The sequence below is a fragment of the Haliotis cracherodii genome, unplaced genomic scaffold (assembly GCF_022045235.1).
Source record: "Haliotis cracherodii isolate W230 unplaced genomic scaffold, xgHalCrac1.p SCAF_33, whole genome shotgun sequence".
Taxonomy (NCBI): Eukaryota; Metazoa; Mollusca; class Gastropoda; order Lepetellida; family Haliotidae; genus Haliotis; species Haliotis cracherodii.
Window position 1 is genome coordinate 1,751,483 of NW_027266290.1, and position 24,527 is coordinate 1,776,009.

General features: G+C 40.1%; 1 protein-coding gene across 2 annotated transcripts; it reads left to right on the forward strand.

The window, feature by feature from the left end:
- Positions 1–17,601, forward strand: LOC139477418 (amyloid protein-binding protein 2-like). 2 transcript variants are annotated; one of them, XM_071259985.1, is made up of 13 exons: positions 1–147; positions 602–690; positions 2,251–2,402; positions 3,396–3,519; positions 4,355–4,523; positions 5,261–5,317; positions 9,564–9,664; positions 9,830–9,935; positions 10,464–10,588; positions 10,696–10,796; positions 11,930–12,120; positions 12,817–12,982; positions 14,612–17,601. In XM_071259985.1, the coding sequence occupies exons 1-13, from the start codon at positions 7–9 to the stop codon at positions 14,830–14,832; spliced, it is 1,743 nt and encodes a 580-aa protein (XP_071116086.1). In that variant the 5' UTR covers positions 1–6; the 3' UTR covers positions 14,833–17,601. The 2 variants fall into 2 exon arrangements, with proteins under 2 accessions (XP_071116086.1, XP_071116087.1); XM_071259986.1 differs by having other exon boundaries at positions 10,711–10,796.
- Positions 17,602–24,527: the final 6,926 nt, after the last annotated feature.

Here is a 24,527-nt window from a genome sequence, read left to right on the forward strand (position 1 = left end):
TCCATCATGGCGTCTGCCTGTGCGTTGCATTGGGTACCTGATTCGTTGTATAATACAGCCGTTTCAGCCATCGTAGCTTCATATCCAAGGGGCAGAAGGGATTTAAAGGTTCTACCAGAAAATGTGCAGTTTGATATATATTATAAGGTAAGTCACATTTTTGAAAAATAAGAAATAAAAAATGGCAGCCCACATTCGGTTTCGTACCTGAATTTCCTGGTATCAGCTGTCAGTAAATGTCAATTATGTTCGTTGACTACCTGCCAATTTGTAAAATGATAATTTAAACAATTTTCAGATGCATTCACGATTAACATTATGTCCCGCTAACGCAGAGTCAGTCATAAGACCTTCACAATAGCGCACTTTGGAGAGATCGCCAGTGACTGAGGGACACTGGAACCTGAGTTTACTTATGATGGTATATTAGTCATTAATTTAGTGTGGACATGAATACAATTACGATTATTGTTCTGACACCAACAGATACATTATTACGAAATATAGTTATGATTAGATTTTATTAAAACATATGTGTCACCCTTAGTCTTCGCATGTTTGGTTTTACAAAATCATGATTTTAAAATCTTTCTTTTTTCAGCTCTACAGTAAGGGAAGACTCTGTCAGTTGGGAATGGAATTTAGTGATTTAGATACATTTGCCAAAGTCTTAAAAGTCAATGACAAAAGGTTTGTATTGATATTTTTCCTATTTGTATTATTAATACTTCAGTCTAGTCGTGATAGCTTTGGGATTGGGTACAATATTTGGTAAATCACTTATTTTGCATGCTCTTCGATCCAACACTATCCTTGGGGCCCCTTTATGTTTTTTGCTCTCCAATATGATTATTTTGGTTAGGCCCCCTTTGTAAGCGAGCACACCTTTTTGATACTTAGGGCTAAGAACCCCTTTTTGATCTGAGGGTTACTTTTGACTTTGTATTAGGGCAGGCTATCTCACCCTTAACAAATGCTTCCTAAGGGAATCCAATCTGAGATAAATCAAAGATCAAAATAACAGTTAGCCCTACAGTGTGGTTAGTGAATTATACGCCTGGCTAATAGTATTTGAAAGCAGCTGGCCCGACTTGCTGGTTGAAGTTCAGACCCTCGTAACGACACTACAACTGATTACTCTGTGCATTTGGTTTCATTATGCCAAAGATGTATTATATTCTTTATTATGTCTCCTATTATGTCTTAGTTTGTTTTTCAATTGAAAAATGTCTCATGCTTTGTAACTGCGTCCAATAGTTAAGACAAGCTTTATGACTGGATCAAATGAATCCTGGAAATTATGCAGCCAATCAGCAGTAGTGTATCACAACCCTTCCTTCCGGTGATGACCATGCCAATTAGGGTAACCTGGATAAGTTTTTGACTATTTCAAAGCTGCAGGAGATGAAGAAGACAAAATTAGAAAAATGAAAAAAACCCTGATTGTACGGGAATTAAAAAAAGGGTCCTTTTTAGTGGGGTTATACACTCATATATGTGACGTTTAATGCTATAGAAATTGTTATTAAGAAATGAATTTCACATTGTGGTGGTCCAACATATTGCAGTTATTTGCCCTTCTATAATATAGATAGGAATTATTAATGCCAATATTATCCTCAATAGTATGCCTGCCTCTGTGTTGGTTAGCAAGGATTACGACAACATCAGATTAGATGTACTTCCCTTTGGTTTGATCAGTGACAGGGAGAAAATGGCAGTGTTTGAGATTGTAAGCAATACTTTTTTCATTTCTATTACATTGATTACTATGATTAACAAGCCTTTAAGTGAGTTTACTACTATAGCAATACTACTGCAATAGTTAACAAATATCGCAGTACTATTGCAATAGTGTGGGCCACGACTGCAATACAATCGCAATAGTGTAAATGGCCCAATAGTCACACCTAGCAATAAAGGTCTGGGAATTGGTCCTGTGCTTACGGAGCTGTGGCACCAGTACACAGGGTATTTCAAGTTCTGTATGTATAAGTGACTTTGCCCAAGTACACGTAATGGGTTTCGTAGTCGGAATTGAAAATCCACATTTTCAAGATGCAACCCTGACTGCTAGACAAAAGGAATTTTTAATATTGATTAAGGGTTAAATTGAAGGTGTCCTTATCACAGACCTCAAAGATCTGCAAAAGGTTCCCCCTTTGAACCTGCTGTAGGATGAGTGAAAGTGAGAGACGTTAATGTGCCTGTTTACTATATGTTAAAAATTGTTTACATCTTGCTTTGCAGACACCTTCTACACCACTGTTTTCAAGCATTGATGGATCATGGGTTACGGGCATCGGGAATCTTGGCTGATTCTTTTGTTGTTCGTTTGTCAGAAATAATGAAGAAAGATCAGTACACAAAAATCAGATATCTGCAGCTTGGATTTAATTTAGGTAGGTTTCCTACTGTAAATGTGCACACATGGTAAGGGTCTGACACACCCAGCCCAATTGGAATGATAACAGCCTGGTTCAGTGCCAAAGAAAGGTCTTGGCGCTACAAGTTGAAAGCCACCATGTTCACAGTCGGTTAATTATTGTAGAAACACAAAAATGGCAATTCAGATATTTATTCCAGAAATTGTTCGTATCTGAACCAATTAAGACCATCATTTCGTAAATATTTAAGGACAATTGCTGCAAAAGAGCTTCACCATAGTATCAGGCTGACTGTTTACATGATCAGTGGTCATGGCCCAGTTGTCTAAGACTGCAGAAATTCACAATGCAGAGTTGTGTCCCCCTCAGGCCTACCATATGGCGCCAGAAACCTATACCGTATTCGACGTAAAAAGCGCCCCGCTCTAATAAGCGCCCATGTCGAGATTTGCTAATAAATTGGCTAGTAAACAATCCCAATTAGCACCCCTTCAGACCCCTATTCGCATATGATATGCACTCGTGAGTTATATGCACCCAATATTATTGGCAATTAAATTCTGGAAAAATATATCTGTCCTACATAAACATTTCAGGCTGTCAGCATTAACCATGAAATTTATCTTTCAACTTTTTTCACCAAAATAATATTCTAAAAAGAGCCCCTTATTTCTAATTTTGAGAATGCCCTGGGCGCTTATTACGTCGAATTCGGTAATTGCGTGTTGGATCTCCTGGTTCACATAGTTATGTTCCTAGGGTAGTTGGCACCGTACACATGCTTGTTGATTTCACTGAAGTGGTAAATGTTTTGATAACGGCCTCCCTTCAATCTTTCCTCCCACATCAACCTGACATAGCATGATGTTACTAAATAATGTTCAAAGTGGTGTCAAACTTTATACCATGTCTTGTCACAGTAAGATAACAAACATGTCATGATCACCTCTCTGTTACCCTATGTATCTCATCTATCTCGTTTGTCAAAACATGTCATTTTGCTTCCAGGTGGCTTTCTCAGTGATGCAGGCTGGTTTCAAGACAGTGAGCGTGTGTACAAGGCATGTGCTGAAGTGTGTCAGGCGGAGACAGATACTGGCAGTTTGTGTAGAGCTTTAGAATGCAGTGTCAGGTTTGTTGCCAGTCCTTGAATTATGACATCTTCCCGAGGCAAGAGCCGTCCACTAGCCTTTTTATCAAAGTCTTGTTACCACCCTTGCCACATCAACATGATCAAGCCCACTTTCCTGTACTAAATATGTTTGGATTGTCGCACATATTGATAATCCAATCAGAGCACGTTTCACAAAATCAACATCCACGAATGTACACCTTCGTATGAAAGTGATTTACCGCTGCCTGTCTTTGTTGACACGAACATGTCTTTTTCATTTTTTAAACCCCACAACAATTGCCTATGTTTTTGTGTCAGGGATGAAATTGGGAATGTTTTTGTTATCTGATCGACTTGGTTGTCGCCTATGGTAGTCACCGTCTTTGTGAAGCTATATGAGATAAGAACAGCTATCAAATTGGATATTGCGTTTTGCATGACATGGGGCACAACTCGTGGTATACGCGAGGTGGCCCCAGGGTCCAGCCAAGAAAAAAGGCCTTGATGTGGCAAGGGTAAGTCTTTGATATAGGCTAGTGGAAGATATAATTATGTATGCATTTAGATAAATGGAAAACTATGACCATGATGAAATTTGAGAAAAAAAAAATTGCTCACGTGCATGGACTAGTACATTTTGTGTCTTTTATTAGCTCATGTTAAATTTGTGTCCGCTCAGGCTAACATGCGAGTGTAAAGATCCAACCCTGAATTATACGTTTCTTGAATCGTTACATCCCAATATGCTGCAGAGTACCAGAGAGAACATCAGTGTCGTATTTGTGTAGAACTCGTGTTGTGAATATTGTCAAGTCTGTGATGTCTGGTTATGTCATTTTTTCGGGTCTTCCAGATTACTGCATGTACAGAATGCCAACTGTAAGTACAGAGAGGCCGACCAGACCTGCAGGGAAGCATTCCGCCTGATGGAGATTCTGGCGCAGCATGGGATTACAGTCAGCAAGTCGGCTCTCTACACAGAATGCTGTGCTTTGCTGTTTGCTGAAAGTCAGTACGATGAGGTCAGTGATCGTTTTGTGTTGAGTGAGTGAGTGAGTGTGCTTTATGTTGCTTTCTGTCTCATTGCACTTCCAGAAAAATCATAGCATGGAATTGGGTTGCATTCATTGTACCTACCGTATTCGACCCAATAAGCGCCCAGGGTGCTTAAAATAAAGACAGAAGGGGTGGGCGCTTATTGGGACCAATTCAGAGTCAAATAGGCGTAAGTTCAACAGTAAGCCTAAGTCACAAATATCTTAAATAAACAGAATACAGTCATGCCCCGCTTATACAGACTTCAAATATACGGAAACCTCGGTTCCCGGACGATTTTCATTTAAAACAAAATATAAATTTCCGGAACGGGGGGGCTTATTCGGACATGGGCGCTTTTTGGGTCGAATACGGTATATTGGGAATTGAACCAGGGCAATCAGCATGATGAGTGAACCCTTTGACCAAAAGGGGTACCACCTCTTGCTGAACCTGAGAATGTATCAACAGTTCTTTAATTTGTAGAATACATGTGTAAAGATAAAACAATTTGGTTTCAGAGACCACATCTTTGTTCAGACATTTTTGTTTGTTGTATCTGTATGACATATTCCTCCGATTTGGACAAAATACTGGAACAATGTTTTTGTTTCAGTGTTAGTTTATTATCAGCTGATCATAGCTTATGAGGCTAACTATACTCCTTGTCAATGTTTCCATGAATATATCAGCCTTGTATTTTGATTGCATATTTCTTTCACAGGCTTACAAGTATTGTACACTGGCTCTACATGAACTGGCTCCCTCTTTGTCTCATAAGGTAAGAATACAAATCAAATCAGCATTGAATTATAGAGACATATTTGAAATATTTTATCCAGGTGCTGTTTTCGCATTGCTTGTCAAAATTTAGGTCATGTTATTAAACTTTAGAGATGAACTATGATCGAAAAGAGATCTAAGTTTAGGTTTAGGATTAAGTTTGTAATTTTACCTGATCTTGACTCATACTATTTTGCTTACCTCTTTCTTCTTCCCGAAACGTATTTGAAACTCTTGTGTAGTGTTCCCAATGAACAGAAAACATCTTGCCCCTGTCATGTCAAAGTGCACCGGAAACACATGACCAACCAGTCTTGACTCATCACTCTTTCTTGTGCTGTTATAATCCAAGCCATCCTAATCATTTTGCTATTTCCTATTACTAATTTGGATTTGATTACCTTTTTTAAACATTCCTTCTTCATACACAATTATTTTTTTGATTCAGCAAAGGATTCTCCTCTTTTTGGATCGTTAATTTTCCTCTTGTTTTCAAAATGAAAATGTGTACAATGTGTCTTCTTAGTATCTCCAGTCGTGATCCACACCCAATTTGTTCAACTTATACCGAAACAAAACTGTACTACAGACGACTGTACTTCTGCTCCCCCTTGACTGAAGAAGAATTTGCTGAATACATCTACGCTGTTGAGAGGAAGAAGATAGACAGGAAGAGGAGAGATTCTTCACGCTCCACTTCATCTACAGAGACCGCCTCTAAGAAGAAGATGACATCAGATCGTCAAACTACACCCTCCCCTCCTTCTGACAAAGAAATGGGATTCAACATTGTATATGAAGTCAAGCCCGACCTTCCCTCTTTGCAAACCGTCCCTGATGTTTCAGCCCAGACTTCATCTGTCAGCAGTAGAAGTGTTGACTCTCTCCTATGAAGAGCGTCTTTGCTACCAAGTTGAAGAAGAAGTCTCCTGTGACGTCTTCGACCCTAGTAATAATCTCCAGTCGTTGGCGAAGATGAAATCCTCTCTGTCCTCCTCAAAGACGTCGTATTTCACGATGGCGCAGAACTTCATGAAGGATCACACCTCCACAAAGTCGAAGTGATCATCCTCCACGAAGCCTTCCTCGACTTTCACATCAGGGAATGAAGACATTGGCGCGCCGCCTTCCACCTCCACGCAGCTTCATCGTTTGTCCAGCCTCCAACCTCCATACATCCACGTTAGACCTTTGCGCAATAGACTGCCCTCATGCAACCGTCAATGTTTGCACAGTCTTTTTCCCGCAATCTCTGCACCTCCTTCGTTGAACACCGACTTGGTCACTTGTTCTTCTAGCCATGCAGCAGCGCCGCCCTTTGAGCCTACCCTGCGTGCGGTCTACTACTTGGATGGTTTCTTCTGAAGGGGTTTCAGCCTCTAACACAAATGCTTCCTACCTACTCCAAGATGAGGATGTCATGCCAGTCAGAAGAATTTCCATTTGTCAATGAGGATCACAAGATGTTGGCATGGGTCGCCTATAGCCTACCTAATTCGTCACCCTCCAGGGATACCCCTAGTAGCAAGTCCTATTTCATAAAGGCAGATGATATCAACACCTTGACCATTCCACTGATTAAGGCTATTTCACAGAGAGCCAAGAACCTTCATGCCTCTTTTCTTAAAGCTACCCGTTCCCAGAGTTTGACGATGCCAAACTTTAATGTCAAGGTGTTTCCTTTACATAGGATGGCCACCTTCCTCTGGGCCCTGGAGATTGATGAGGACTATACATTGATGTCCGACTCTTAAGACCAGAGTGTACTATTGGAGATAGTACAAACCAATCCCATAACTCCAGGTTTCTACTCACCAATCATCTTAGTCAAAAGAACTCATTTAATCTACACATAAAGTATCTCCCAAAGCCTGACAAATTCATGATGATCCACCCACCACAACTAAAACAAATGATAAAGCAGGATGATTACCTGGCAAGCATCGATCTCAACGATGCCTACCTTCACATCCCCATCCATCCAGCCTCCAGGAACTATCTGAGTTTCCTGTACAAGGTTCAACATTACCAATGGACAGTCCTGCCCTTTGGAATTTCAATGGTCGTGGTTATTTTGGTTACCAAACCAAACCAAACATTGGTGACCAAACCAGTCGTTGCCTTTCAGCACAACAAGTGGATCTCCGTTGCGCTTTTTATTTGGATGACAGGATTCAAGCTCATCACCATGCAGAGCTACTCCGACTTCAACCAAATTTCACTGTGAAATTACTAACACTATCTCAAGTTCTTGGGCATCAGGTTCCTGACGGGGCGGAACCACATTCAAGTTCCAGAAGATCGTTGGATAAGGATCCAAAGACATCTTCCAGCAGCAGTCACAAATGAATATCGGTCAACCAGTGGCAAGTGACTCTAGGTCTGCTGCCTTCATCCCAAGCCTTGACAGTATCCAAAGATTCCTCAAACCGTTCCTCGGAGTGCATAATTAGTGAGGGAAGCAATCTGCGTGTTTAGTGAGGCAGTCTGGCATCCCCTTACCCCGATACCGTTCCTCAATCAACAAGAACTTAAACACTTCAACTTCCACACCATTGGAGGAACCCACTTGAACAAGCTGCAATACAATCAGCATCTATTTGTAGGCGCCTCACTCCAAGGATGGGGTGCCCATCACGACTCGGGGCTGTGGAAGTTCTTCCACATCAACCATCTACATTTCGGGAAGAAGAAAGAGATAGGCAAATTAGTATTAGTCAGGATAAGCATTAATGATATTTTTATCATAAAACCTTCATCATTGTTCATTGTCGACAAATATGATCTGCTACAGAGTTGACATCTACATAATGTCAAGGGTGGTAGTCCACAAGCAAATGTCATTAGTCCTTCCTGAATTTTTGTAGTCTCAGATGAGCAGACTTATGTTAATTTCAAACCCTGAAGATTTGAGTGTGTGAGTGGGTACGGTTTATCACTAGTTTTAGCAATGTTCCATCAGTGTCAAAGCAGGAACACCAGAAATGCGTTTTGAACATTGCACCCACATGGGGAATCCAACCTGGGTCCTCAACGTTACGAGCAATCACTTTAACCACTAGACTGCCCCACCGCCCCTGAAGTTTGAACAATGATATAATCATTTTTACTGTGTCAGCACTGTCATGGCAATGTAATATCAGCTTAGTTCCATACATTACAAGTTGACAAATAAGTCCGGTAGATATAACGTGACAGCTAAATCCAGAGTTTTACCTTGACCTACAAAACTAGGGTTCAAGGAGATCCCCAATAATAAATTTCAAGGGTCCTTACAGGAAATATGAAGGTTCTGAAAGTAATGAAATTGTGTAGTGAAGTGTACTTGGGGATTTGATTCAATTACAGGAGCTTTGTATTTCCTGTCAAGAATTTGGTACAATGAATGTTAATGTGCGTCACTCAGGATGTAATGTATTTGTTTTCTGCATCCAGTTTGTGAATACTGGAAGCACATTTCTGACTTGTGTAAACCCTGTTAAGTCTCTTTACTATGACAGTTAACAACAGATATTTAATATTGTGATTCATAAAGAAATAAACGACGAGTGGGAGTTGTTTGTCTTTGAAAAAAAACACTGCAGGAAGAATAAACTATCATTCTCCCTGCAGTGTTTTATTGTACATTAAACAATGACCATGAGTTGTTTATTTATTTGAGATATCAATATTATGTTCAACCTCTTTAAGAATGTTAATAATATGTACAAGATTTAAGATATTTGCCCGTATTTAAATCAGGGGTCCGGAAACGGTCATATGCGCCGGACATGTCCGATTGGGAATAACGAGGGAACAATATATGTAACAACTTTAATCGTGTGTGAAAAGTTATACGAAAATACACTATTTGAAGGGGGCGTGGCCTAAATGCAAATGTCTGATTGGGATTTTAAATTTTCCGGACCCCTGATTTAAATAATGATGACTCCCTGCATAGAATCCGACCTCAGTAATGTGCACAAGTCCATTTTATGGATGCGATCATTCAGCCTTTGTGTTTATCTACGTTGCCCAGATATATCTATGGGGAACAACTCATTAGACACCTCCCTCTCAAAAATAATGTTGTCCAATTTACGACATCATCACGTTGTGATCAGATGTTTGAATCTTCAGAAATGACGTTATGATAGAACAATGTTTTATCGTAAAATCCCTTTGTTCTTCATTGTTTTTTGTGATTCATGGCATAGCCATCTTATATTTGAATATATATGTTTGTTTACCTGTTTGTGTATCAGGCTGTGGTGGATGTGTTGCGGCAGTGTTCCAAGGCATGTGTAGTAAAGAGAGAGTTTGAAAAGGCAGAAGTACTTATCAAACAAGCAGTTGCATATGCAAGGTAATTTTGTGCTTTTTACAAAGATTGGAGTGTCCCCTCACAGTGTACCTGTCATAGAATCTTATAATGTGATATATGTCCAGTAGTCTTCTGTAGTATGCCAAATTCAGCAGTGCGTTTCCTAAATTCTGGCTTATTATGAAAACTTTTCTTTTCATATCCCAGGGAGCATTTTGGAAGCCATCACCCCAAGTATTCTGATGCTCTTCTTGACTATGGTTTCTATCTACTCAATGTAGATTCAATACCTGGGTCTGTTTGTGTGTACCAGGTAAGTGCTGTTTGTTGTATTGAACTTGTGGCCAGAGTCAATCAAAATCAGACACACATGACACACATCTTTCCTTTGTATATCTCTGTTAAGGTTTACTGTAACTTGTTGTAATGAAAGCACATGTCAAAAGCAAAGAAAAGAAAACCTCAATATTAAACATGTACCAATTCATTAAGTCGCCTCTTACAACCAGCATAGGCTCGCTGACTTGGCTGATGCATGTCATCGGTCCCAATGCGTGGATCGATGCTCATGATATCAATGACTGGATTGTCTGGTCCAGACTCGATTATTTACCGACCATCGTCATATAGCTGGAATATTGCTGAGTGTGGCGTTAAACAACAAACCAACCAACCAAATACCCAAATAACCAAACGCTTATCTATAGCTCTGGTACTTGTTGGCATGACCATCAGGTAAACACTTCCTCATTGATCAATGCAGTATCGGCAGCTGCAATATTACCTGACAACTTTATCTCCTCGAACAGGTTTATGACATTTGATTTATTTTTCTGACTAGATTGCTCTAGACATCCGACAGGCTGTGTTTGGTGGTAACAACCTGTATGTGGCCATTGCCCATGAAGACCTTGCGTATGCGTCCTATGTCGAGCAGTACAGTTCGGGCAGGTTCCAGAAGGCAAAGTGAGTATCTGCTGTGATGTGTATTTACTGTTTATGCCATGAATAAAAAAATATGTCTTTTACAAAAACATTCTTTAGTGTGTTCTGTGGCAACTGTAATTTTGCAGTTTTCTTTTTTGCAGAGATCATGCTGAAAAGGCGATTGAGATTTTGTGCAATATTCTTCCAATAGATCATTTATTACTTTCCTCTTCAAAAAGAGTCAAAGGTGAGTATTTTAAGATCAGTATTATTTCCTCAGGACAGTCAAAACAAGGTCTGTAATGTGATAGGATAAAATGCCCAATTCTTGCATCAATGTCTGATATTGGCCTGTCCCCCTTCAAGATCGCCTCTGTGGTGTAGTGGATATAGCATTTGTCTAGAGAGCAGAAGGATGGTGGTTTGATCCCCAGTTGTTCCTCTGGTACCTGTTGTTGCCCTGCCTTGCTCTCATCATTAAGAGGATGAAACAAGGACTGGACGGCTATAATGTCAGTATAAAGTCTGTGTGGATATCTATGTTACACAATAAAACACATTCTTGTACACACGTTGATGCCGATTTGGATTTGTGTTGTTGTTGGTTTGTTATTTAACGCCGCACTCAGCAATATTCCAGCTATATGACGGCGGTCTAAATAATCGAGTCTGGACCAGACAATCCAGTGATTAATGTCATGTGGTGATGCGGTTAAGAAAAAGTCTTCAGCAACCCATGCTTGACGTAAAAGGCAAATACCGGTATGCTTGTCGTAAGAGGCGACTAGCAGGATCAGGTGGTCAGACTCGCTGACATGGTTGATGCATGTCATCGTATCCCAATTGCATGGATCAATGCTCATGATGTCAATCACTTGATTGTCTGGAACTGACTCGATTATATACAGCCCACCATCGTAAAAACTGGAATATTGCTGAGTGCGGCGTTAAACAACAAACAACAAACAAACAACATATTTTCCTGAAACAGTAAACGCTTTAAGTTACGTGAAACTATAGAGAATTACTGGAGAGGCACTGGTTCCAGCTCTGGCATTACCATGATAACAGTATGTTAGTAACAGAAAATGACTAAAAATTTGGAATCTGGTTCCTAGTTTGATTAGGAAACAGGAGTGTTAGTTCTGAATACATGCATATTGCAGAAATGCCATTCCAAGCTCTTATCATTGTCGATAAGCCGTCCGATCCTGCAGGGACAAAATGAACTGTATGGTGGAATGGGTGGAGCTGTCTTTGTAAATGAATACAGCTGGTTTCTGTATGTTACTCAGAGGCTAGGGCGGGAGCAGACAGGGTGTGGCTATGGGTTTATTGTAGTCTAGTATAGATGTTTGAGCCAGGTATGTTTGTTGGCAGCTCTGATCCTGGAGGAGATTGCCATTGACAGCCATAACAAGAAGATGGAGGACCAGCTCCTGCATGAGGCCCAGGACCTTCACCTACAGTCTCTAGAACTGGCCAAGAAGGCCTTCGGGGAGAACAATGTCCAGACAGCCAAACACTATGGCAACCTAGGCAGATTGTATCAGTCCATGCACAGATACAAGGTAAGCAGAAGGATTCAGTGGCAGAATGCAGTAAACTACGGTTAGAACAAACTCTAATGCACCACTTATTTTAGTTAGTTATAAAAGTTGTTTGTTATAAACATATTTACATCTTATTCACAGCAAATGACCGGGACAAGAAACCTAGTTCGTTATATCCGTCAGTTTATTAATTATTGTGTTTATTATAAACATAGTTTACATAGGTATCAACAGCTTGCTGAGTGTCGACTGAAATGAGGATTGTGTGGTTACAATATTTGGTTAATTGTGTTATAAGAGAAACCTCCTTGGCCTGTCGTCACGATATGGCTGGAATATTGCCTAAATCTAAACTCACTTCTTGGCTTGTCCCATAAAAACTAATCTCTTTTCTGCATTTAGGTGATGGCTTAAAAAGTAATTGCTAGACTAGTCATCAAGTTCGGTTTTTAAGTTTTTATTGCTGGAGAGAGGGTTCTACCAGCTCTAGCATTATCACGATTACTGCCTGGAAACAGAAAATGACTAAACATTTGGAATCTGGTTCCTTCTTTGATAAGGAAATAGGAGTGCTGATTCTGAATGCATGCAACATGCTATGAAGCCATTCATGGCTCTTATCATTGTCAATAATCCTTCCAATCTTTCAGGGTCAGAATGTACTGAATGGTGAAAAGGTGATGTTTAAAATGTGTTGATGTTGCTGTGTTGCAGGAAGCGGAGGAGATGCACCTGAAGGCTATAGAGATCAAAGAACGGCTGCTGGGGCCAGAGGACTACGAGGTAGCACTGTCTGTCGGACATCTTGCCTCATTGTACAACTATGATATGGAGAAATTTGATGAGGCAGAAAAACTCTATCTACGTTCAATAGCAATAGGTAGGCATTGTTTGAACTGTATATGATTATTCACCATGGTAATAACTGTCAATTTTTAAGGTAATACTGATTTCTTCATTCAAACTGTGTAAGTTATGTCACAGTTAAGGGGCCGCCTATGTGGTCTAGTGGTACAGCGTCTACCCGGAGAGCGGAAGGTTGGGGGTTAGATCCCCGTCTCTGTCATACCTAAAGACGTTAAAAGATGGTACTTGTTGTTACCCTGCCTGGCGCTGGGCATTAAGGGGCTAAAACAAGGACTGGTCAGCCCGGGAGTCAGCAAATTGTGTCTGAGTGGGGTATTCATGTTAAACTGCGGCATGGTATCTCAGTAGGCTAGCACTATGAAATCGGCATTAGTCTGGATGAGTGCAAGAAGCCCCACACACATACGCAACGCTATATCATCGAGAATCTCACTCAAGTGTCTTATGATATATGTCAACACAAGTCAACAAATGTATAAGTATTTATTGGTAATTGTATCAAGAGTGTTTGATATCCAGCACGAAGGTTTGATATCAGATGCCACAAGGATAGGATTTCATTTGTCATTCAAAATCATTTTCCAACATTTTCAGTTTCTGATCACTAAATAAGCAGTGATTTGAATGTAAAAGGTACAGCTAATCAGCTCCAATGGCAGAGAGATTAGTGATGTCATTTAATTGTCATTGATGTCACAATGGTCTGCAAAGCTGTAATAACCAACTATGCTTGTCGTAAGAGGAGACTAACAGGATCAGCTGGTCAGGCTCGCTGACTTGGTAGATGCGTGTCATTGTATCCCAATTGCGTAGATCGATGCTCATGATGTCAATCACTGGATTGTGTGGTCCAGACTCGATTATTTACAGACCGCTGTCACATAGCTGGAATATTGCTGAGTGCGGCGTTTAACATCAAACAAAAGTTACAAGGTTTGTTCTGTTTCTTACTGGTAGGACAACTGAAAACTAGCTTTACACTGTTGTTAAACTCAAGTCACTGTGAGGGATTTGTACTTTTGAAATGTTTTGATCAGGATGTGGTACACTTTTATCAATATAGTCATTGGTATTTTTTCGAGTGGTACTGTTGTACTATTGTTATCTATTTGAGTAAAAAAATAAAGCAGACAGGCTAATAATAATTAATTGGAATTTGGTTACCGTATTCAACGTAATACGCGCTCAGGGCGCTCTCAAAATTAGAAATAGGGGGCTCTTATTAGAATGGTATTTTGGTGAGAGAAAAAACAGTTGAAAGATAATTTTCGTGGTTTATGCTGACAGCCTGAAAATGTTTGAATAGGACAGTTATATTTTTCCAGAATTTAATTTAATTAAGGGTGCATATATAACACACGAGTGCGTATTATACACGAATAAATATGCCTTATGTACATTGATCAATCGGAAGAGGGGCTAATTGGGATTGTTCACTAGCCAATATATTAACAAATATCGCCGTGGGCGCTTATTAGAGCGGGTTGCTTATTACGTCGAATACGGTATTATGATTTGTTTTAGGCAATTGACTTGTGAAGTGAAATATTCCTGGGTTATGATACCTCATCGGTATGTCCGTGTTCTATAGTTGGACGGGTTAAGTATCTTTCAACCAATTGAATGTTTTGTCTGCTTGTAGGTCAGAAATTATTTGGCGAGGGCTACAGCGGTCTGGAATATGACTACCGTGGACTGCTGCGTCTGTACCACAATGTAGGTAAACAACAGCTGGCTTTACACTATAGTAACATCCTACAGCGGTGGAACCACATACGGGACTCACACAACATGGAGGAAGTGAAACCTTTGGACTACACTGTCACACAGTCTATACACCAGATTATTGATGCCTACTTCTGATGTAATGTGTAGTTGATGTTTTCTGTCAGTCACTGCCAGGACTCGGACGATGTTAGTGAAAGGATACATTGAGCTGGCAGCATGTTTCTGTGATAGACAGGATGGTGTGCCACAAGATGGAGATTTGTCTCTGAAGCCTCACCCGTACTGCTCACAGCTCAGTGGGAGATGTGATGACCTTGTGATAGACAACAGGATCAGATGTCTGTAGAGGGATTTCTTTGCAGTATGTTCGATGGAAATTGGTGGATAATGGAGGGATCACTGTATCTAAGCCTACTGTATTGGTGATGATGGGCTGTGATGGTGACAGCTGCTATTTTTCAATGATACCAGGTGGCAGGTGCCCCTTTATCAAGTCATCAGTGATGCTGTGTGTTGGAGAGCTCATGAACCTTGATTCTAGGTACAACGAATGGAAGTCATGAAGGTAACAACACAGTGTTGACACTGCTGGAATGACAGCATCTAGAACTATCTGGGTGTTACTTGGAACATACCTTGTGATATGACACATGTATTTATTGACTGTAGTGTTCCATGTTATATATGATCACAGAAGTGATGAAGATGAAGCTCAAGGGGAGATAACTCATTACAACTAAGATGGAAGATGGAGAGAACCTTATCTGAAGTATATGTCAAAATGACCAGGGCATTGATCTATGTTCCATTTCACACTGAACTTGCAGCTATGTGTGTTTGTGTGTCAAAGCTGTTAGAAAGACAATGTTCAGATTCTGAGCATATTACAGCTATTTTTTTCTAATGGTTGACAAGCATGGACGATGAATAAAAACTCATAATATATTAATCATGTTCAAAGGAAATGAGTTACGAAATGTATTAGAACATGTTTACTTGAATCATGTACATTACGATCACAAATAATCTAATTGCCAATGAAGGGACTGCATGATGTTGCTTCGTACATTATATTAATGTAATGTTCACCATATTTCTCTCATCTGTTCTTTATATTTATAATTTATTCTTTGTTTTATTTTACTTATGATTTAGCATACATTTGACACCCCGCCTAGTGTTTTGTGCTGATGTTTTGATGACATCAAAGTTGCTGAGTAGAAAGTCAGGAATTTGGGTGTACAGGTTGGCAGCAGGCCAAGTATGCTTTGTAGTGCTGTAGATTTTGTTAATAATTTTATTTTCCAATGTTTATACCATAATGTTCAGACACGGTAATCATCTTGCTGAGTCAACACTTTCACTCATCATTGTCATATTCTTGTATGATTTGGTTGCCCGGACTGCAAGTTTGTTACTTTTTAATCACATCTGCATAGATTAAACTGGCAGAAGGGTTACAAACAGGAACTGGATAAGCAATGATAAGTCAATTATTTGGATAGTACATACATCAGATTTTGATGACCTTAGCTTTTTCTTGATAAGTACTGAGGAATTTTGAACCTTTTGGATGCGCCGGACATGCTGGGGCAGTAGTCGTTAATGGCATTGCAATTCGTATCCTATGGTCATGGGTTCGAATCACAGTTTCACCCTGGTAATGATCCTAGGTTGGTCAGTACAATACCCATTCTTGTGAGTTTCACAAGATTGGTAACCATGGTGACTGTCTCAAGACCTACATCACCATGATGACTTCAGACTTCGTCCTGGATAAACCTGACTCGCAGTGATAAAATTGAAACCCATTCACCCACTCACTCATGCCAGGTTTTTTTCTGAAATCATGTTTAGAACATGTCTGACTGAGCTGTTCAAGGGAAGGGGGTAGCCTAGTGGTTAAAGCGTTCACTTGTCATGCTGAAGGCTTGGGTTTAATTCCACATGGGTACAATGTGTGAAGCCCATTTTCTGGTCTCTCCTGCAGTGATATTGCTCGACTATTGCTCAAAGAGGGGTAAAATCCTACTCACTCTTTGAGCTGTTCAGCCCACCAAAATTAAGCCATTGGCTACTTGGGAATAGGATTCTATGTATATGCCCAAGGGCTTCTAGTATTCACCAGTTATTCCTGAGAGGGTCTGTGGGATCCCTGTTATAAATGTACACACACAAGAATAAAACCTTGTTTGTTTTACAGACTGAAACCTAATCAAGTCTGCTACCTTATGATGTATGTTTTGTTGGTCCTGGGAATGTTACAAGTTAAAGCAAGATATTGTTTGTTGAAACAACACGCGGAAATAAAGGTGTCCCCAAATCATGCAGTTATACTTCTTATGTTATGCTTATTATCCAAATGGAAGCCTTTGGCATCTTTTTGGTAACAATTTCATGATGAGAATTTCTATTCATTCACTACTATTGTTTTCTCATCACAAAAGCCATGGATTTTGTTTGGATCTGAATCGGAAATGACAACATTTGACACATGATCTATTGAACCATATTTATTGAAAATATTGAAAGTGTCAAAGTATAGATCACTAAAGTTCAAGGCTTTCAACTGTCATTTTCAAGGCTTTTTTAATTGGGTGATTAGCTTTGGTCAGTATTTTTTTTAAATCCATCATACTATATTAGTCATAAGGAATACAAGGCAGTATGAGCAGTCTTAATACTTATGTTAACAAGTATGTGTTATACTGTACAAATTTTATGGTTTTTAAGCTATTTTGGTGATTTTCAAGGCTTTTCAAGATGGCATTAAACATGGAGGCTTTTCAAGGACCTTAAGATTCAAGGCCTTTTCAAGCCTGTATGAACCTTGTGCATTACCTATCAAACAAAAACATGGTCATAACACAAGAATGTATGAGTTACAATGTTTGTTGTCCCCTCATCAGTGGCATTTAGAAGTTGGTGTGATGAAGAAAGAGAAGTTCTATGGATGAACAACTTCTTTATTACAATTAGTGCGACGTTTCTGTGTAGATTCTAACACCGTTTTGGTGTTGATCCTAACATCACTTGCTTGATAAAGGTGTTAGGATCTACACCGAAACGTTGCACTAATTGTAATAAAGAAGTTGTTCATCCATAGAACTTGTCTTTCTCCCTCATCAGTACTTCCTGGGTTTGTGTACGCTATGTTCCTCCATCGCTCTCTTGTTTTGACCAATGGAGAATGCCACGATGTGGTTCAGGCAAGAGAAAACAAGTAATCCAACCTCTCACAAGCAACACGTTTCTCTTGTACCATCTTCCACAGCCTTTAGACCATCTACTCCACACAATGCTTCTATATCTGGCAAATTTAGGGTACGCACAATATTTGTGCACTGAGGAGAACTCATTTGACTTCTATGTGGTATACACAACCTCATTTCACTGCTTGACTTACAATAGAATGTGTCCACGCTACAATGCATGTCGGTGTATAACGGTTCACTGGTGATGGAGGCAAGTAGTGTATGCATACAAATCTGTGAAGTATTGCCGAGGACGATGTTATATACATCAGTACATCTTCAGTACAGATAGTGATGGGGGGTTAGGGGGCACGGGTGGCTCAATCGTCTAAGGTGCGACGATTTGCTCTGCAGAGTTGTCCCTTGGACACGCCAGAAACCTATGATTGTGGTTCGAATCCCGGTTTGCCCCGATTATGTTTCTAGGTTTGTCAGCACCATACCCGTGCTCGAGGGTTTCACCGAAGTGGTAAACGTCTGAGACCTGCATCACTTCGGGCTTTTATCCTACATTAAGCTGACATGCGATGATATAACTGGAATACTGTTAAAAGCGGTGTTACCCCACCTCACTCACTCACTCACTCACAGATACTGATGCTAATACACATACTGCATGTAACAGACTGTGTCAAGTCACCTCGGTTGTTGCATTGTACATTGTTTAGGTAACTAGTTGACTTCTCGTCCCTCAAACTGTAAATATATTATCATGAATTGATGTGTTGTCTTTGAAACAAACGATAGATCTGACTTGATGATGTGTAAAATGTGTTATTGTACACCACTCCATGTTAGCTGACTTGCATGGCTAACTTCCCCATTTGCTACAGGAAGATGAATACAAAGTTCCTATCAATATAACTACTGAGTATGAAATGAGATTTCAGTGTTCAAAATTAAAGAGTGGTTGGGGAACCTAGGGTCCTTGAGGTTTGCTGCTATGGTATTTGAATGTAGGGACCTCTCAATCTAGAACAGTCACTTTAGCAGAGCTCCAGATAAGCTTTTGGTGTTGTGGGTATTTTGCCCATGCATTTTATAATCATTGGGTATCAGTAATTCTATCTGGGTATTCAAATTTCTGTTGCCCACTAGTTTTTACACATGTGGGTATTTAAGTTAAATATTTAAAAACACTATTCATCTAGTCCCTGCAAACTGGTGTCGTGTGGGTTCGAGAGCTTTATAGGACTCAAAAATACCACGATACTTCCACAAGAAAGTGTGATGGCAAATGATCGTGATGTAACTGTCATCGTGGATTTTGGCAAGGTTGACGGGATGCCAGTTTATAATTTCAAAATAAGTTGCTGATTTGCTAATCGAATACACAGGGTTACTTCACAATATTTTGATGATACGCACAAGTTTTATTTTCGTAGCTTATCTGTAATGTTCGTTGCGTATTTGATATGCTTGGATTTTATTTTACTGCGTATTTCTGCATTTCTGATGCATATTTTACACAGATACGCAGCTTATCTGGAGCTCTGCCTTAGGATTATGACACATCCTCTATAGCTCGGGGCATGCATTTGGTTAAACCAACACTAACCCCTGAACCCTTTCCCATGGTTCTTGCGATCTCAAATTACCCGCCCTTGATTTCATTGACATTTTTACCGACTAATCAAATGGCGAGATAAGGAAATTGGAAAGGGACTGCCTCTGCCAGGATTAATGAAGATGAAGACATCCTTTCCATCAATAGGGTTTTGAGGGCTTTGTTTTGCTTGTCAGTTGTTCAATGTTGAATTCCTCGTCGACTCTTTCGTGGTCAATGGGACTGGCCGCCATATTGCTGATGTCGCCAACCCAACATTGAGACTGGTAACCATTAGACTGAGTAGTGAGGCACATTAAAATGTCCAATGAAAATCAAGGGCAGGTAATTGGAGATCCCCAGAACCATGGGAATGGATTCAGGGATTGGTGCAGGTTTATAGAAAAGTGAGTCCTGGAGATGTGGAGGATGGAAGACTTGAATAAATACCATGCAACAAAACTGAGAGTTCACAAAGGCAAACTAGTCACTCATCCTGTTTGATAGGTTCAGTCAAGTCCAGGGGCACGGGTGGCCCAGTCGTCTAAGGCACCGGGATTTGCTGTGCAGAGATGCGTCCCTTGGGCACGCCAGAAACCTATGATTGTGGGTTCGAATCCTGGTTCGCCCCGATTATGTTTCTAGGTTTGTCAGCACCATACCCGTGCTTGTGGGTTACACGGAAGTGGTAAACGTCTGAGACCTGCATCACTTCGGGCAGCATTAGGAGCAGCAGCACCAGACCCAGACCTCTCTGGTACTGGGATATTGACAGCCTCCACATGTCTGCCAACATATCCTGAATGAAGTTTTGTTCCAAACAATAGTTCATTGTTCTTAGACTTAACCAGAATTTCAACAGGGATTGCAATGAACTTGTTGTGTCACCAGTTTCACAAAACTGATTGTACATGTTAAGATAATTTTTGTCAGAGGAGAGTGATCTGAATTCTGTTTCTTCTTTCTGTGAGCTAATGGTTGTAAAGTGGAATATCATCTCAGGGCAAGAACTGACATATCATCTGAGGAATTAATGAGCATGTTCAACAACAAGTGTCTGTGTCTTCAGCTTCCAGTACAGCATCTTGTAATGTTGCAGTGCTCCCCAGTCACTAAAGGTTAAATGTTGGTGCTTTGTGATTATTTTTTATCATCTTTGATTCACAAAAATCTGCTTGTCATAAATTTAAAAATAATCACATCAATTACTCATGACAAGTCCAATTATAAAATATTTGATTGCATTTAAAAATCAAGAACTTATTCCAGTGTTACTTATGTAATATGTTGTGGTTTCAGTTAGTTTTGCTTGATTTTCCACCTTGAACTAGTTGTATGTGTACTTATGTGATTTGTTTTTTGTTTGTTTGTTTTTTAACGCCACACTCAGCAATATTCCAGCTATATGGCGGCGGTCTGTAAATAATCATGTCTGGACCAGACAGTCCAGTGATTAATATCATGAGCATTGATCCACGCAATTGGGATTGATGACATGCATCAACCAAGTCAGCGAGTCTGACCACCCGATCCCCTTAGTCGCCTTTTATGACAAACATAGTCGCTTTTTTTGTGAAGTGTTACTGAGTGCTGCTAAGATTTAAAGGCAACTAGCCGACGCCATTTGGTATCAGATATTATAATCAGCCCTTACTAATTTCATGATCCTGTGGAACTTCAGTTGTTGCATATATTGTTGAATAGGGCTGTAACGGTACACTTTATTGCCATATTATCAGATGTTTTCACAATACATGGTACGGAGTATGTAACTTGACACCTGTCATATGAAAGAGCTGTGTTCAAGCATCAGAAGGATCCTACTAGAACATATGTTATAAACTGAGTTAATTGGACAAATTTTGCCTTGAGAATTATTGTACATACTGTCAGAAAACAAGTAGTTTTCCTTGTACAATACCCACCCAATCTGTTCTGATTTGTTAGAATACATGACCTCATCCATCTTCCCGAGGCAAGTGAGTCAACTGACTTTAAGAGCCCAGTTTCCACCCTTGCCAAACTAGGCTGGTATTATGGAGTTACATTTTTTGCATGACGAACGAGTCTATGCATAGTCCAATCAAAATCTTGTAACGAAATCGAACTCCGGTTTGTAAACTGTTGTCCAGATTTCGGTTGATTGCAAGATTTGCAAAGGATGTGCACCACCAACCCGGCGTCAGCAGATATTTTCCAAATGTTTTCATGTTTTTAATCAAGGTGCTCAAGTGATTTGATGCACTTTGAAATGTAAGACCCTTTTTTTCACAATATAGATCTTGATTATTCATCAGATTGTCTTGCCTGGGTGCCGTCATTTTGTTTGAAGCAAATGCAAGTGATACAAGAGGTGGAATCTGATTGGCCAATAGGAGAGGCATAGAAGGGACACAACGCGTTATAACCACTGGAGCCCAGAAATTCCAGTCTAGTTTGGCAAGGGTGGAAACTGGAATTTTATAGTCAGTTAACTAACTTGCCTCTGGAAGATGGACCTCACCATACAGTTAGCATATCATTGCACAAAAATTGCTCTGTGCTGATACTTAAGTGAAGTGTTACAGCCCTTGTTGATGTGTTCAGATACAACAGATGTGACAGGTGCTTGCCGTCAGTGTGAAGACATCTGGGTGTGTTCAGACACATCTGTTGTCAGATGTTGCAGGTGCTTGCCATGAGTGTAAAGGCAACCTGAGTGTGTTCAGACACACCTGTTGTCAGATGTTGCAGGTGCTTGCCGTCAGTGTTCAGACACCTGGGTTTGTTCAGACACATCTGTTGTCAGATGTTGCAGGTGCTTGCCATGAGTGTAAAGGCAACCTGAGTGTGTTCAGACACACCTGTTGTCAGATGTTGCAGGTGCTTGCCATGAGTGTAAAGGCAACCTGAGTGTGTTCAGACACACCTGTTGTCAGATGTTGCAGGTGCTTGCCATGAGTGTAAAGGCAACCTGACTGTGTTCAGACACACCTGTTGTCAGATGTTGCAGGTGCTTGCCGTCATGGTCAGACACATCTGTTGTCAGATGTTGCAGGTGCTTGCCATGAGTGTAAAGGCAACCTGAGTGTGTTCAGACACACCTGTTGTCGGATGTTACAGGTGCTTTCCACGAGAGTGAAGGCACCCTGGACGCGTTGCAGGTAGTTGCCATGTGTTGTCAATAAAGACAACCTGTGTGTATCCCTATAATGAACAGTAACCTTGCATTATGTTTAAAAGTGGGACAAGAGAAAAGAAACCTGCAAGTTGTATTGCTGAATTGCTAAAGCTTGGAATAAAACTGGTCACATATTATGGAGAAATTCCCACTGTAATATAGCTGTATATATTGTTCATTGTGGTATTGAACAGCTATTCACACTCACAACAAATATCAAGCAAGACATGCAGAACTGACATGGTTTTTGAACAGCCCAAAATTGTACCATTCCCTCAGTCCTTTTTGGGGCCACTGGGGGGGCCCAGTTGTCTGAGGTGCCAGAATTTGGCATGCAGAGTTGCATCCCTTAGGCGTGTCAGTTCTCATGACTGGTTTGTCTGATTGTCTTCTACAACAGCGGGGGCATGGGTGTCCCAGTCGTCTAAGGCGCAGCGATTCGCTGTGCAGAGTTGCGTCCCCTGGACACGCCAGAAACCTATGATTGTGGGTTCGAATCCCGGTTCAGCCCGATTATGTTTCTAAGATTGTCAGCACCATACCTGTGCTTGTGGGTTTCACCGAAGTGGTAAACGTCTGAGACCTGCATCACTTCGGGCTTTTCTCCCACATTAAGCTGAAACGCCGTGATATAACTGGAATAATGTTGAAAGCGGCGTTAAACCCAACTCACTCACACAATAGACAGGCAAGACCGTGTCATTTAACTCTGAGCTTGATACCCGGTTGCTGACAGGCATGGTCTCTGCTAGTGCTAAGATCTTTTTGTTCTACTTGACTAAGCATTGATATTAGTGAAATGCCATTGTATGTAACAAGTTACAGAAGTGGAATATTGACTGTTGCCCTTTCTGTAATAAAACAGTCCTGGAATTACATTGTGTTCTGTTGATCTTAAATCATTCGTTTCGTTAAGCTGACACACTGTGATATACTACTCAAAAGAAGTTAAGGATCACCTGATTCTTTCATATTACTATAGTTAATCTCTCGTGCCATGGCAGATTAACTTTACCAATATGAAAGAATCGGGTGATCCTTAACTTCTTTTGAGTAGTATACAACTGGAGTACTGTTCAAAACTCATTCATGGTGTGTTAAAGCAAGGCGTCCAGAAATAGACTTTTCATGGGTTAGAATTTTATTTACAAAACAGATTACACTTCATCTTGGGTAAAAGCTCAAAGACAGCTCAAAGACACTCAAAATTAAGATTATCTCCCACTCATGAATTAATGTGCTATTAATTCATTATGTATTTCACAGGTAGAGAAAATCTGCTATTCCTTGTATCTTAGTTCTTGTTTAAATACATACAATTGCATGTAATGGTTATAGTTCACAGTGACATAAAATTTACATTGTATGGGTAATGTTCACAGCACAAAGTAACAATATTGATACCCTTGTCAACACAGTCCTATTGACCACAACTGACACTGACGTTTTTCCCCTTTTAGTTGGCTTACAAAAATGTCTAAATTTCAATGTGGGAGGTCAAAACAATTCACCATTTCTTACCAACCACTGTGAAAAAATTATGTGTTTTTTTCATTTCACCTTGTTGTAAAACAGTCGTCAAAAAAAAATGGTCACAGAAATCCACTAAAAGATATCACGAGGCCCTGTTTCAGTATTTACTGCTCAACTTTTTGTTAGGAATATTCAATTACTGCAGATGTGTCTTATGACTTCAAAATCTTGTCCTACGAATAGTGAATGCGTACTTGGAAGTTAACTGAAGCTTTATCTATATTCAAACTTATGAAAGGAATGCGTGCGTAGTCAGAAAGAAATGCGAACATTAGTGACTTGTAGTGTAACCATGGAGTTCTAGATAATTTTTGTCATTAAAAAATATATCATGTGA

Coding starts and splice junctions, on each gene's coding strand:
- LOC139477418 (XM_071259985.1), top strand. CDS start 7: ATGGCGTCTGCCTGTGCGTTGCATTGGGTACCTGATTCGTTGTATAAT. Junction 691..2,250: donor TTAAAAGTCAATGACAAAAG/GTTTGTATTGAT, acceptor CTTGCTTTGCAG/ACACCTTCTACACCACTGTT. Junction 2,403..3,395: donor GCAGCTTGGATTTAATTTAG/GTAGGTTTCCTA, acceptor TTTTGCTTCCAG/GTGGCTTTCTCAGTGATGCA.